At 38.5% G+C, this 14,919-nt stretch overlaps 2 protein-coding genes across 3 annotated transcripts; one reads left to right on the top strand and one right to left on the bottom strand.

The window, feature by feature from the left end:
• Positions 1–690: 690 nt before the first annotated feature.
• LOC116214706 (probable pectate lyase 18) lies at positions 691–3,202 on the bottom strand. Its single transcript, XM_031550130.1, has 4 exons — positions 2,967–3,202; positions 1,895–2,644; positions 1,580–1,718; positions 691–1,466 (listed from the first exon to the last, which is right to left on the bottom strand). The coding sequence occupies exons 1-4, from the start codon at positions 3,083–3,085 to the stop codon at positions 1,245–1,247; spliced, it is 1,230 nt and encodes a 409-aa protein (XP_031405990.1). The 5' UTR covers positions 3,086–3,202; the 3' UTR covers positions 691–1,244.
• A 6,832-nt stretch (positions 3,203–10,034) lies between these two features.
• On the top strand, positions 10,035–14,708 carry LOC116214082 (probable Ufm1-specific protease). Of its 2 annotated transcripts, none has more exons than XM_031549350.1 (13): positions 10,035–10,284; positions 10,697–11,065; positions 11,193–11,449; positions 11,567–11,654; positions 12,040–12,215; positions 12,371–12,461; positions 12,566–12,685; positions 12,778–12,825; positions 12,913–12,989; positions 13,294–13,382; positions 13,540–13,651; positions 13,912–14,014; positions 14,123–14,708. In XM_031549350.1, the coding sequence occupies exons 1-13, from the start codon at positions 10,095–10,097 to the stop codon at positions 14,350–14,352; spliced, it is 1,950 nt and encodes a 649-aa protein (XP_031405210.1). In that variant the 5' UTR covers positions 10,035–10,094; the 3' UTR covers positions 14,353–14,708. The 2 variants fall into 2 exon arrangements, with proteins under 2 accessions (XP_031405210.1, XP_031405209.1); XM_031549349.1 differs by having other exon boundaries at positions 12,368–12,461.
• The last annotated feature ends 211 nt before the right edge of the window (positions 14,709–14,919 follow it).

Raw genomic sequence — 14,919 nt, 5'->3', positions numbered from 1 at the left:
TCGATTAATTCAGTTGAGATGGATCGATCCATTAAAAAATAAAGCTATTTCAACGTGAATTTTCTATATCCATAATGACTCGAATTCAAAAAATTTCTTAAATAAAATAAGTATTAAATCGTTTGAATGAACTATAGTTACTTTCAAGTAATTACTGTAGTTACTTTCAAGTAATTACTGATATATTGCCAAAATGAAGAGGCTGGGGGGAAAAGCAAAAAGTGATGTAACATGGACCATATGGAGCTAATTTAATTAATTAATTAATCATGGCAGTTTCAGTCCAACAGTAAATATTGGAGGTAGTTGGAGTTGAACGTTTTTTTGCTGGACTGTTGGAGTTGAACTTTCGGTGTCACTATTCTGCCCTTTTTTGCGCTTTATTAAAAATTGTATTTTTCTTATTATCTTATAGATTTGGTCGGTATGTTGAGAGGCAGTTTCCTCTGTCTGTCTCGACTTGGATTCTCCGCTTTCCGTTGTCGAACTCTCTCTGTTTGCTCTAGCCCTCCCTTCGCTAATAAAACGTATGCTTACATGTGGTTCGTGAGTTGTTGAGATCATTTGAACCGTCTATTTTACTTTTATAAAATGCTATTCTTTAGAAGGAGAATGATAATTTAAATTAATAAAAGGGAGATGAAGTTTTATATATCGAGTAAGTGCATATAAGATTTTAAGAGAGAGACATAGGACAAATCAAAGTACGTATGTATATATATATCTATATCATTATGTCAACACTTCAGTGCTTTCGTTCTTCTCCGAGCCCATAAAGATTCCTCCCAGCATTGTCATAGCCGAAGAGAATCCTCGAATAGTTCAAAGAGATAACAGGCCGAGGTTGTAATCATCAGACCAAACTCTACTCTACTTCTAGCCCCTATATATAGAATAAAAGTACAGAAGAGAAACACATTAATTTCTTAAAAAGAAAAATAACCCTAAAATTGGGTGAAAACCTAGGCTTAATTGGCGTGGATCTGATTCTGATCTATGGCCTAACTTAAATATCGGCCGTCCAAACCAATATATATACCTTTTACTATGATCAAACCATTCGGAGGGTACTCGAATAGCTTAGTTCGACCTGTACTAGTCGGAAAATTCAAGCATGCCACTTGATTGATACATGTGATGCACTCACACTGTTGAATTATGTACGTGTGAGGCTCATATGTATAGATCTTATGGAAACTGATGATATCTCCGAACTAATGAATTTCGGGTCGAAATTATATTGATCAGCAGCGGGAACCCTTCTTGCAGCCGAGAGCCCCGGCGCTCGTGGTGATTGTGCCGACGAGGGAAGAAGGTCTTGCACCCAAGCTTGAAGCCCTAGCATAGCTCGAGGAGGCTCCGGCGCCGGACGGCGTGAAGAATGCCCCGTTCAGCATCAGGTCCCCTTCGGACCTCCAGTTCCAGTCCTTCCACTCACTTTCCGGGGCATCTTCGTGTTTGGTCACCTGCACCAATAAACAGATGCCACGCGTCATGATAATATAGATATTTTTATCTATTTATTATTGGTTTAATTAATTAATTTTTAATTAATATTCATTTACTTATTGGTAATTACCTCTTTGCTAAATCTGATATCAGGAGCTAAAAATCGATTGCCTTGGCTGTTAATGGTGGGGTTGGCGCTTCCCCCAATAGCATACATTTCCCAATGGGTGTAGTCATTGTTGACCACATGGAAGTACCCATGCCTGCATCTGTATTTGTGAACAATATCCTCATCATGTTAATATATTTTAATCGGATCGAGAAAGTAACGTCAAAATATCATCGAACAATTCTACTATTCAGAAAGAGCATTGATTTATCTTGACCACGAAATGTAAGTTCAACCAGAGTAAATTTTTAGCTGATTTCTCTAATAAATTATTACCTGGGCATCCTCTGGACTAGTCCTTCACCGAAGTGATTGAAGGCTATTGTGACCTGCATGTTTTTGTCTCGAGTGTATGTGTCACTGTGACCCATCAGCATGACCTTGTCATGGTGGGTCATGTAATTGTTGGAGATGGTGATCGCAGTGGACCCATAGATAGCGTCGATGAGACCATCTTTGCAGTTTGAGAGGGAACAGTGGTCGACCCAGATGTGGCTCCCGCCGAAGATAGACACGCCATCACCGTCCGAGATGGTCCTCCACCCGTAGTGGCTCGGGGAGCTTCGCACGTTGGCATTTCCTCCTTGCTTGCAGTCATGGATGTGTATCCCGTGAATGATAATGTTGGTCACGTATTGAATCGTGATGCACGGGCCGCCGGCTATGTGAACGCTGGCCCCTCTCCCATCGATGGTCTTGAACGAGTTCATGATGAGCTCCTCCTTCAGTTGAATGGTCATGTCCCTAGCGAAGATGATCCATAATGGCTCATCTTGGATCACGGCATGGCGGAGGGTCCCGGGTTTCGGGGTCACAGGATCATCGTCACCTGGGTCAGTGACGACATAGATCTTACCATCCCTCCCTCCGACCGCACTCTTCCCGAAGCCGATCGCACAATCTGCCAGTCTCTGTCGGTTTTTCTCCCAGTTGGGGTCGCACCGCCAGCAGTCGTCAATGGGGTTCCCGGTCGCACACGAGAGGTAACCCAAGTTCCTCCTAGTCCTAGTGGCATTGATGATGCTCCTACACAGTGAATAATGTGTCCCGACATTTTGGTCATGGCCATCACAAGAACTGCCACTTTTGTTTTGTTTTGCTTTCTTCTTTGAAATTCGCATCTTTTAACGTGTGAAAAGACCCCATCACATATCCTTGTACATCAAGGTTAATTACGTCTGTACTCGTCAAATATACATTTTTAGGGGGGACCAAAAAAAAACAAAACGTTTTACACTTTTAAGAGAGTGAGATAATTTAAGAAAATCTGATGTGGCTCGAACATAATGACGAATAGGTTAATGGTCATGTTGCACGGGCAATTAATGGAGCTAGCTTAAGTACGTACCTGTGTACTTCTTGCACGACAGATTCCGGGTCGAGCACCGGAGAGGAAGAAGCTGGCGGGACCGGAGATACGAGGCAGAAGAGGAAGAGGAGGAGAAATGGAGGAGTTGGGATTGCCATGGATGAATTTACTAAGCTCTTCGTCTTCTTCTTAACCGAAAGAGAATTGAAGAATGTAATGTAGGTAAAGCTGAGCTGAGGTGAGGGCTGTGGAGGGTAGAGAGTTCATGTGGCGATCTTCTTATAAAGGCCGAAGAGAGAGGATAGGGGGAGGAGAGGAAAGGCCCGCGCGGGCCAACAAATGGGGACAAGAGAGCAGCAGAAGGAGAGGATTAAACTGAACATGTGGGGCCCACCGCCCGCTTTGTTGATTTCTCTGCTTTACGGGATTCCGTTCCGTTAGTTTGGACCGTTAAATCAGGAGCCCAAATGGTAGGTAGGTCGGGCTCTCGTTGGATGAGAACAAAAGTTATTGAAAAAACTCCAATCTTAAACGGTGCGAGTATGGTAAATAGGAAAAGTCCACAAGTAGGAGAAATTTATTTCCCGGTGGACCGGTCCCTTATGAATATGAATTAGTCGAAATCCGTTAAACTTCCAAATAACAAATGATGCATTCAAAAAAAAAAAAAAAAAAATCATATCAATAAAACTGGCGGAGCTCTGAAATATTTTAATTCCGATTATCGTCGGTTAAGACTTTTTGTGTATCCTTAATTCCCCTTTCTCCTGGTGACCATAATAGAAACATCATATCTGAGTATATTAAAAACTGAAACTCTTACAATAAGTTAAGTTTTGGCCAAAAAAGTACAATTATTTAAGTTATGATAGCATGTTCGTCTTTGAAAGTATTGTAGTTCTTTTTAAGCTAAATATGAAATAAGCAAAATAATATATAAATATCGTTGAATGTTGATCACATAAATACAAGACTTTTCAAAATGGAGAATCTCTCGATGACAAAGTGGGAGGGTTTCCATACGGAATAAACATTTTAGTTAGGAATATATTCTTTGAAGTGGGTAGGACAAGGAGACTGATGATTTTGGAGAAAATTAAGAATAAGAAGGGTCCAACCACAACTAATTGAAGTAATTATTCTTATCCTCATAAATGCCGTTTGTTATATTTGAGTTTCGGCCATTCTTTTGGAAGAGAATGAATGGCACACACTTTCGGACGTATTCTATGGAGAAATCTATAATCCGGAATCGATTTACCGAATGGACCTCGCCACTAGAACGGCAAAGATAAATGACCTCTAAGATTTCTTTCTTTTGCATTATCCAATTGTTATACCCTAAACACATACTTGTCCCATTCTGTGTTAAGACTATTCTCTTTTTTCATCGCAAGACTATATTTATAGATGTTTGATGAGATGTCAAGCTAGGGAAATAAAATAAATGGACTCTTTCCCATTCGATTGAAAGATTATATATGCGAAACGTCTATATCGAAATCAATACATGACATGTCAAGAGGATAATTGATATTGCTTTTCGATCAAAGCTGGCATCGATTTGCACTTGTCATTCTGGTGAAACCAATTTGCATGTTCTCATCTACAAACATTATTGATGTCCCTTCAATCTACAAATAAATAAGAAAAAAATGACATTTTAAATTTATTACTTCTCGGTTTCTTCTGTTAATGTCTAATCATTTCATGCTAGTTCTACTATTGAACATATACACCTGATTGATATTTTAAATATATAATGTACTTATATTTCGATCTGCGCTACATAAGATTTTTCTTCTTTTTTTTGGTCATTCCTTTTAAAGAAATAATTATTTTTTACAATTCTTCAAAACATATATATACGCACACATTACCTCATAAATTTTCAATAAATACATATCCACATTACCTTATAGAGTAGGTTAAAAAAAGATTCTTGTTAATTTTAATATAAGATAATAACAAAAATATAAAATGTTGGGGGAGGGAAGGAAAAAAAAAGGGAGGGAACGGAGGGGGAGAAAGAGGGGAGAGAGAGAGAGAGAGAGAGAGAGAGAGAGAGCAGGAGAGTGAAAGAAAGGAAGATGGAAGTGCTTTTGGTGAATTTTAGCAATAGTATAGATGATTATCCTCTAAAATATTTGAATTGATTCAAATAATTCGTATTTATTCTCTTTAAGTTTTTTGAATTCGAATTTCACAAATGAAAAAAATTTACGTCGAAAAATTTATTTTTTAACGGACGAATCTAGCTCGATTGAATAAGTGGAAATTTAATTGTACTTTGCTATGCCATGGTGTATAAAGAAAGTTTCTTAATGTAATTATTACTGACAATATTTCATGTGCCTTCTGAAAAATGTCACCGCATGCCCAATCAGTAATTAATTTGAACGGCCGGTCAATAAATTATTCAGATTTTGTGGGCCCTCCTCAGTGCTTACCATGTGCTTGACCTATCCATGGATGTGGAAGCACGGCAGAGCCATAAATATCTTGTTAGAAAATTGCCTCGTTAGCTCATTAGTTGCAACCATAAGATCAAGCGATCAAGATATAGAGAGACATTATCATCATTTCACCATGCATCAATTAAAAATACATAAAATGATACGCCAAAATCACAGATAAAGTGATGAGATCTCGAGCAAAGAATTTATATGCATATAAATCACAACTGTCATTACACCATAAATTATCTCATAATTCTTGATTCGTGATGAGGATTTGTTATGCAAGGTGCATCTTCAAAATACCAATATCGAATTTAAAAATGGATTGCGGAATGAAACGACTCCTTTCATAACCTACATATATAAATGATATTGCATGTAATTGTTTTTATGAGCAATATTATAGATGAATTTGTATTTGACAATTCAACACAGATAATTAGCTAATATATATTGAACCGATCAAATGGTAAGATTGATAAATTCACTACTTTATACCATATTTTGATAACGGACTAATAATTTATCTTCTTTGATATATTGAATTTCACGAGGGTGCCAGTTTGTTAAATCCTTTTCCCACCTAGGCTATCCTGGAATTGATGTTAAAGGCTCTCGTCTCGAACTTCTGTTGTTGGTTGGAATGACTTCAATTGTTATAAATTAGAATTTGCCCATTGAGATTATTAAATTAAAGAAGGAGAGATATAAAAGGACAAAAATCCCCGTGACAAGAGCACATGGAATTGCCCATAAAATCAAACCTCCACTGAACTTTGTAGGTCCAGCCAAAAATTAGCCCCGGCCAATTGTTTTCTTCGACCCCTCAGATTTATAATTATATAAGATTAAGGCCTTCTGACCGCAAAGTTCGCCAACCAGCAAACAGAGGCATGGCCCACCTTGCTGACTTGGAGCATTGGCCGCCTCTCGAGCCGCCACTTGTCTGTGAATTGCAGGCCGACATATGGCCCTTGATGGAAGCCGCAGTCTCCGTTCATTTGCTGACTTTGCACACTCGACAGTTGAAAGCTACGTGCGAGCGTTTCCTTCGCGAACGTGAAATTCTCAGATACTCTTTAGATGTCGCGCCGATCTGCTCTTTATTCTTACTTTGACGTATGATTATCCGTTATGTGTTGCGTTACATGCGCATGTGTGTTGATTCGCGGTTTAGCATAGCATCCTTTTCAAGCCGGGATCGACACATAGCAATGGAGTATTTATTCAGTCTGCGTTTAGATCTCTACAATAACGAACTTTCAATTGCCACTCAAAACTCAACTAGAATGAATCTGGCATTCATGCATGTGTAAAGGACCCAGATGGTAGTGTGCCAGATGCTTAATTGTTCTCTCTTCCGATTCGATATATCCTTTATCGAGTTGATCGAGTCCATGGATTCTGGATTTGTGAGATGAAGATGATTATATTATATCCCTTCGATATTAGATGGTGGAGGCTGATCAGGCTTTGCTTTTCTCCTCCGGAAAAGTAATTTGGACAAAACCCACATGAAGGTCTCTCTATCAATCAGTTTTGGGTGGGGGGATCAAGGAAGGGCCCATCCATGTTAGATATCGTTTTTGGTGGATCAAAGGAGGGCCCACCCATCCTTAGAAAAATCTAAATTTATTCCTTTCCTCCTTTATTGGAAAACCCAAGAAAATTATTTGCAAAAACTATGAAAGAAGAGTAATAACGTCTAGTTCTTAACACGAGGCGCGATAAGACGTTATTAATAGACATAATTTTACTTGTAGCACAGTATTTGAAACTCATCGTGCTTTGATTAGGCTCAGGTCTTGGGGAGGTTGCACCTACTACCTCACATTTAGTTCAACAGTGCGAAATCTCCTACATAAAGATTGAGAAGTTCACGTTATACACACTTTCAGAGAAGGCAATTCCCGTACGGATTGATTTGCTCGGAAGTTGTTATATCTCTCATGGGGTCTCCATATCTTTCAGTGATATTTCTCGGATTTCCACGCTTCGCTCCTATGCAATTTAATTTAATTTATTTGGGTTTTGGCCCCTATTCCACTGAGAAACTCATCGAAAACATTTTCATGATCGATGCGATTAGACTCTCAACCGAACATTAAAATATGAGTCAACAAGCTAAGAAGAGAAAATCCTGTGATCTTTTAATGAAAAGTCGTGTCTAATTTTATGAAAGTAAATGAATATAAAAAGAAGAACAGAATTGATGTTCTTTCTCTTTGTATTTTTTTAACAATTGGCAGTAATTAATCCTTTGTATTCATGTATTGTGCTCGATAAAATCGAAAGTACCTGATAATTACTTGGATGGATGCAGCTGTGGCGGAGGGACAGACGGAGGCATAGTAGTAGTGGGGAGTCCTGTGAAATCAACGAAGCAACCGAAGCTTCTCCTCCGCTCAAATCCACGTGGTGCATGGATGGTCCTGCCATATGGCATTCCCTCTCAGCCAATGGTTTTCCTCCCATAGCACATGCGAATGCAATTATGCAAAGATCTCTTTTCCAACGAACAAGCTTCTGTCACATTCTTCATAATTCATAGGGCGACTTGCAGTCGCATTTTCATATATGGTACATAAATTTTCAACTTTTTCATTAATCAGGCGACACTTGGGATTAAGCACTTGATCATGCAACCAAAATGATATTGTAAATTAATTACACGAAGTTAAATATTAATTATAGACTGATTGAAACTGAAACATATCGTTAGATTACACGGCCTTCAATTATTGAATGCCCCATGTCATGTTCAATCAACTTGAATTATGTTAGATGATGCGAATGCTCGATTTTACGTGATAGTTGATTTATGTTGAATTAGAAGAAAAATAACATTATTATCGTTGTTATTATTGTGTCCGTGAAAAACTAGTTGATATGACTCTTGATGATATGAGATTTTTATGAATCCGATAATCAAAGGTCTCGGTTAAATGGGATTAATGGTGCCTTGTATGCCTGTGTCAATCATAGCCACCGACAATAATATTTCCCAATCGGATGAGGAAAGAATTTCATACATTATTTGTCATTTCCCCCCGCATTATTTCAACGTTATGTCCCGTCAAAACATTTTGTTTGCAAGATTTATAGAAATTCAGATTGTAGGGTTTTGTCCACCCCACACACACACATATAGTGTATGAGCCTCAGCCTAAGAGGAGAAAAGAAAAGCAAAATATGATTAAAGAAAGAAAACAAATCTATGGTTTCAAGCAGCTGGCTTGTAGCTATAATTAATTTACATGAAAATAAATAGTTCTCAATACCATTTGTTTAGTATAAAGATATGTATAACACCGTTAATAAAAGTGGGCAGCGATCTGAACTAGTTACCATTAATAATATTGTTATGAGAAGTCGTTTCATAATGCATTAATTGTGACTGCTGTATATATAACATATATTCATTTCACTCCTATACTGTCAATGGTAACTTGAAAGTTAAAGTGCAAAAAGCAAAATCGACCCTCATTCTCTCCGTATTAAGCCAATATGAAAGCTGGTTGTCCATTATTATTATTATTATTATATTATATTATATTAGATGGTTGGACACTTTTTTTTTTCTCTAGGACGAGTAATCATGTTGCTCCTAGAGTCCATTTTATGCAGTTATCAACCGATATGGCGAATCTTCTAACTGCGCGGGGGAATAAGAATTGTGTCAAAAGTCAATGATGCACAATGATTACATGCACCTGCAAAACAGTGAGCAAGCACCCCTCAGGATCATCGCTTCTATTGTCATTTCCTTCTTTAATAAGCAAATTATCACGGGAATTATTAACAAATAGAAAATTGAAATTCATTATGTTTGGTAATAAAATTTAATTTTACTTAACTTGACTTTATTTTTCTCTCAATTTAATAACACAATTATTACCTTTTTATCTTTTTATTCAAACTCTCCTGAACTTTTTCTCATATATTGTCTAAATTAATTTTTAATTACTAAATTCTTTTAACTATTTAACATTTTTTCTCAATTTTAATTTTTTTCTTCAATTTAATAACACAATCATTAGTTTTTTTTATCTTATTCTTCAAATTCTAACATGTTTTTCCCAACTATTTTTGTTTTTATCTTCTCAAATCGAATTAAATCAAATTAAATTAAACTTAACTTCGTTACCAAACGCTATATGAATAGCTTTCAACGGGATTTCAAATTAAATCCGTCATTGATTCATTTTACTTGGGTGTGCATCCAGCTCGACTCAGTCTCTACAACGTTAACTCTGTTAACGGCGACCAAGACGTGAAAAAAAAAAGGCAAAAAAAGAAGAAGAAAAAAACAACACCTAGAAAAAAGAAGTTAATAGATTATTTCGATTTGATCCAGGTGGGTTGGCCCAATTTATTCGGGGGCCCATGGAAAGAACTGACCTGGGCCACTACTGGAAACCCAACTATTCTGGTCTAAGCCCGAAGCTCCGGATACTAAAAGCCCATTAGGCGCAGTAACCGGCCACTATAAGTCCATTGGGCGGGGCAACCGGCCCATGTAAATTGCTTGAGTTGGGTCCTTGGTGCATGGAACCGGAGTTCGTGTTCCCGCGTTATGTGTTGATACGCTCGTGCCTTGGTCCTATATGAGGCGGGTCCATTGAATTCTCCATCTTAAACATCAACGACACCTCTACTTCGACAAAGTACTCTGGTCGGAGGAGACAGAGATCGGCGGAACCGAGCAATGGAGGATCCCGGCGTGAGAATCCTCTGCCCGAAGCCCGTCATCACGAGGAACGAGCCCGGGCTCCAATGGCTGATCGGATCCCCGTTCTTCCCCGACCCCCTCGCGGTCGTCTCCACCTTCCGCTGCATGCACTCAACCACCTCCCCGCCCCAATCCGTCTTCTCCATTGACTACGCTAAGGAATCAGGTGCAATTATCGTTGCTTGTGTGTGGGAAGAATATGTCAGTTGGTGTTGTTTGGCAGTTGATTGCAGTAGGATGTGAAATTGAGCTGGTGGTTTTGAAAGGATTCAGAACTGGATTCGAAGCTTGTGCAGAATGAAACATTTGATCTGTATTATTTATTTGAAGGAGTGCTGTATTATTTCTGCAGCAATTCGTGTTCCTCTAATCAATGTGATGAATGACCTTAATTCTCAGAGCGTGGAACATTTGAATCAAGTGGTAAATGTATCTGTACTGTATGTCTAGGCTTCGATTCATGATCCCGTGTAACCAAACTTTTTCTCCATGTCTTGTTTTGGGTGTTGTCTGTGAATTGACACTTCTGTATCAGTTCGATGCTATTCTGCTTCTAACATCATCGATTAACATATCAGAAGATCTCCGGGTGTTGCTTTTGAAGGGCTTCCATATAATTGGGGCTCTGGTTGTTCAGAAAGATGGCAGTGAAGAGCAAATAGCTTCTCAGGCCATTGATGCTGCTCTTAAGATTAGAAAATGTCTTGAGGTAGATGGTTTTGGAGGAACATCGGAGAAGCATGGATTGATCGGAGCAGCTGCTGATATTGTTACCGGCGACACTCACTTTTTTGTCTCCTGCAAGGAAAATGGCTGGAGTCTCAAACCCGTTTCTTCTGTTGTATACGACACTGATCCCGAGCAGTATGTTTGGGAGACTGCTTGCCTCCTTCATTGCAAGCTTCCGATGACGGTGCCATTATATATACCCGTGGACAAGAAATCCAGTATGTCCCTTATAATTTGCAATGACGTCATTGTTTTTCAGACCTTTCAGATGCTTTGTGTGCAATTGATATGTCGCTGATTACACTCATTTACTACTTGATAATCTGGAGTACTTTTGCTTCTCAGGTGCGACTGAGATTCATTCCTCTATATTAGAAGCGGCTGTTGCTAATTTTAAGGATTCAAGGCTTGCATGTCTAATTGAGACCTCAAACAAAACACATGCTGAAGTGCCTCCACCAGCCATTGTTCATGCCGTCGATTTTGATTTCAATATTGACCTGTCCGCTAGTAGAGCTGCCGAAGATCCAGGTGTCAAGTTACTGAGGTGCTCCGACTTTTGCTTGGAAAGCAAGTCCGAACCAAATATTTTCTGTCCAGAGGTAAACAAATGATTGATGAGATCTTATCTTAGTTATTCTAATTTAGCTCCTAGCTTCCTTTATATATATTTTTTCTATTTTTCTATTCCTGTCTTTCTGAGAGGTCTTTCTGCTTAGAATGCAGATGTTATTGAAGTCATGCTTTTGCTTAATAGATCCAAGAAGCCTCTTGAATCTGGTGCACCTTTGACAACGTACTTTCCAGGTACTTTCCTTGATGAGCTTATACTGTTGCTCTAAGGCAGTACCTATTATCCTCCATGTGCTCCTTGTGAACTTCCCTCTCAAACTCCGAAGGAAGAGGCATTTTTGGTGTTTAATTGCTGAACAACCTTATTATACTTGCAAATTTTGTCTAAAACATATTATAAATGAACCTTTTTAATCCACTATGGAGGAATCTAGATACTATTTTTGGCTTATTGATGATTGATTGACTGTTCCCTGACTCAAATGGACTTTCCTGGTATATTTTCTTTTCTGTCTAGCCAAGGGTGGACATATTTTCTTGTATTCTTAACTGTAGATGCAATGCTTTTGACGTGGAAGCTTTGTGGGTGTACTGATTACTTTCTCTCATATGTTTTCAGTGGATGAAGAAACAAAACTTGTGATTCTTGAGTTCAATTTGGATGTACTTTGTTATGCACCCAAAGACCTCCCTCTGATCGATGCTCTTCCAAAGTTAATTATCCCTGGTTTAATTGACCAGCTGACTGCAATGAAAAAGATAGTCTTACCAGATCTCCTCACTTCGCATCACCAGGTAAAGTGGCATTTTCCGTATGAGCATCTCTTCCCTCGTCTCCGATGCCCCAAATACATGTATCTCCGACTCACAGAATTTTTATCTCGCAAGTAGTCCCACCTATCAGTTGATTCTTCTACATTTTCTGGACTACTTGTTCTTGCATGAAGCAGTTACAGCCATACCACTTCAACCCTTCTGGGTTATTGCATCCAATAACAGCCATTTATGAGCTTACATATGGAGAGACTGAGATGAAGCAAGGTAATCAAGGAAGGACTAAACTTTTAAGCAATATGCACTTTCTACTCCAAACTTGTAAACAGGCGTCTAATTGTTTAGTGGCGATGGATGTTTCTCTTTTGCAGTTCAAGCTAGAAGGTCCTTGCATGTGAGGTTAGGTTTACCTACTGATCGTCCTCTTCTAAGAATTTCCAATGCCTTATCTTTCTCAGAGGATAGTACGAAAGGCAAAATGAGACAGAAGGGTTAGCTTTTTATTTTTGAATCTGCAGCATCTTCTAACTTAGTTTTGTTGACATAGTGTTAACATGACAGCTTACTCTCATGCTCATACTAGGTCCATCTTTGCTTCAAGAAGTACATATTGGTATTCCAGGCAGTGGGGGTGAGTTGCATTAGCTCTTTATCTTTTCATCTCTTCCCCTTCCTTTCTGGTTTACTTGTGTAATGACTCATAAATCTCTTTCTTCAGTGTCAGGAGGAATTGTCTCTTTGGTTCAAGGTTCTTATGAATATTATCATTACCTTCAAGATGGTTTTGATGATTCGGTAATGCATTTTATAAAATTTAGTAGTTGTTCAACAAGTGTCATGATGCTTGCTGTTTTCTTCGTTTAAATCACAAAATGGAAATAAAATAAGATAAATAAATAAAGCATTGACAGGCCAATTGTGGAATAGTGCTCTCCATGACTTATCTGAACCTCATGCCCCCTCTTCCATATAATTATGCTTATTATTTGAATTTTTCTGGTGGTACAAACTATCTTAGAGTTCTTATAGAGAACCTAATTGACGTGACTTGTTTATACGGAATTTTCTCTAATGTCAGCCAACTTTTTAAATGTGATAGGGCTGGGGCTGTGCCTACCGCTCTTTACAGACTATCATTTCTTGGTTTAGACTTCAGAAATACACATCTATTGATGTTCCTTCGCACAGGTAAGATAATATTTTTCATTTAGTTTGTTGTGAAATTTTGAACATGTTAGCATCTGCATCTCGTATGACCGGATATGATTTCATAAGGAGCAGTTTATGATTGCATATCAATGGCAATATTTGCTGCTTCATTTAACATAAGGTGTGATTCTTTCAGGGAAATTCAAGAGACACTAGTGGAAATTGGTGACAAGGAGCCATCTTTTGTAGGTTCTCGAGAGTGGATCGGTGCTATTGAGTTGAGCTTCGTCTTGGACAAGCTTCTTGGTGTAAGTATGATTTAACAATCATGTTCCTGTCCTGTGATGCGTGCATAGGGTTGGCATATCTCATAAACCATTTTGCTTCCTCTTGGTTAAAATTGTTGAAGGGTGGGGGCAGTGTTCTCCTCGAGTCTCAGGTTCCTCTGAGTTTTCTTTCTTTCAGATAGCACTACAGATGATGAAACTGATTCATGCTCAAGGTTAATTGTTGCCCTTCCTTGTCAATGTGCATTTAACCTAGCAGTAATGGTTGGTACATTGAATAGGTGAGCTGCAAAGTGATTAATGTAAGGTCTGGTGCTGAGCTCCCGGAGAAATGCAGAGAACTCGCCATGCATTTCGAGACTCAAGGGACGCCAATCATGATTGGTCAGTCCAATGCGCTATATATCGAGATTGTGAATTTGTAATCTTGGTTCTGTTACAATGTATATAGCGATAACTTTTCACATCAAGACTCGTACTTACTGTCTTCAGGTGGAGGTGTGCTTGCATATACTCTGCTTGGAATCGACTACAATGAAGTGAGTGGAGACTGTGCTTTCCTCATACTTGATCCTCACTACACGGGTACTGACGATCACAAGAAGATCATAAATGGTGGGTGGTGTGGATGGAAGAAAGCGGTGGATAGCAAAGGAAAGAACTTCTTCTTGCACGATAAATTCTATAATCTCTTGCTGCCTCAGCGGCCCGACATGGTTTAAACTGCCCTCAGTTTTGTGCTGAGCAGATATTTTTTGTATTTTATTGAGAAAAGCTAAAGCGCTGGACAAGCCAAGCCAACTGAGGCATTTTGGCCTTTGGCGCATTCGCATGATTAGGACCAGTCAAGTCTGCTGCGTGTCGGAGTTAGAGCATTCATCAGTCAAAAATTTGAAGAGGGAATGTATTTCAAATGTCACGAACATTTTTTATCCTATTTGTCTTCTCTAGTATGTAGCAAGATTTTGCATGTAATTCTTGTTAGTAATCTATCAAGTTTTCGTCTGTAGTATTAAAACAGCACATTAGTCCTTGAAAATTAATCCAAACACAAACAACCTTCCATTTGTACTTATAATTCAGAAGAAAATGATTCTATGATCAAATCTTTCATGTAGCTTTAATTTCCTATAATCTAATTTTCCGCAATCTAATATCTGACAATAATTAAAACCACACACGTTAGTGTGTTTGGTTTGGTTTGATTTTAGAATTGAGTTGAGCTGAGTTTTGGTTTTAATTAATTTGTAATGATTGTATTGTTGAATTATAAGAAAAAGTGTGAAAAA

Source organism: Punica granatum, chromosome 7, assembly GCF_007655135.1.
Source record: "Punica granatum isolate Tunisia-2019 chromosome 7, ASM765513v2, whole genome shotgun sequence".
Classification (NCBI taxonomy): domain Eukaryota; kingdom Viridiplantae; phylum Streptophyta; class Magnoliopsida; order Myrtales; family Lythraceae; genus Punica; species Punica granatum.
The sequence above is the reverse complement of the archived record's forward strand: the minus strand, read 5'-3'. Positions and strand labels throughout refer to the sequence as shown.

What these genes read in the sequence shown, in the direction of transcription:
- LOC116214706 (XM_031550130.1), bottom strand. Translation starts at nt 3,085, where the DNA reads ATGGCAATCCCAACTCCTCCATTTCTCCTCCTCTTCCTCTTCTGCCTC. An exon ending in GTCGTGCAAGAAGTACACAG is followed by an intron (nt 2,645 to 2,966) that starts GTACGTACTTAA and finishes TTCACTGTGTAG; the next exon opens with GAGCATCATCAATGCCACTA. An exon ending in CTAGTCCAGAGGATGCCCAG is followed by an intron (nt 1,719 to 1,894) that starts GTAATAATTTAT and finishes TCACAAATACAG; the next exon opens with ATGCAGGCATGGGTACTTCC.
- LOC116214082 (XM_031549349.1), top strand. Translation starts at nt 10,095, where the DNA reads ATGGAGGATCCCGGCGTGAGAATCCTCTGCCCGAAGCCCGTCATCACG. An exon ending in TGGTATTCCAGGCAGTGGGG is followed by an intron (nt 12,826 to 12,912) that starts GTGAGTTGCATT and finishes CTCTTTCTTCAG; the next exon opens with TGTCAGGAGGAATTGTCTCT. An exon ending in AAGATGGTTTTGATGATTCG is followed by an intron (nt 12,990 to 13,293) that starts GTAATGCATTTT and finishes TAAATGTGATAG; the next exon opens with GGCTGGGGCTGTGCCTACCG.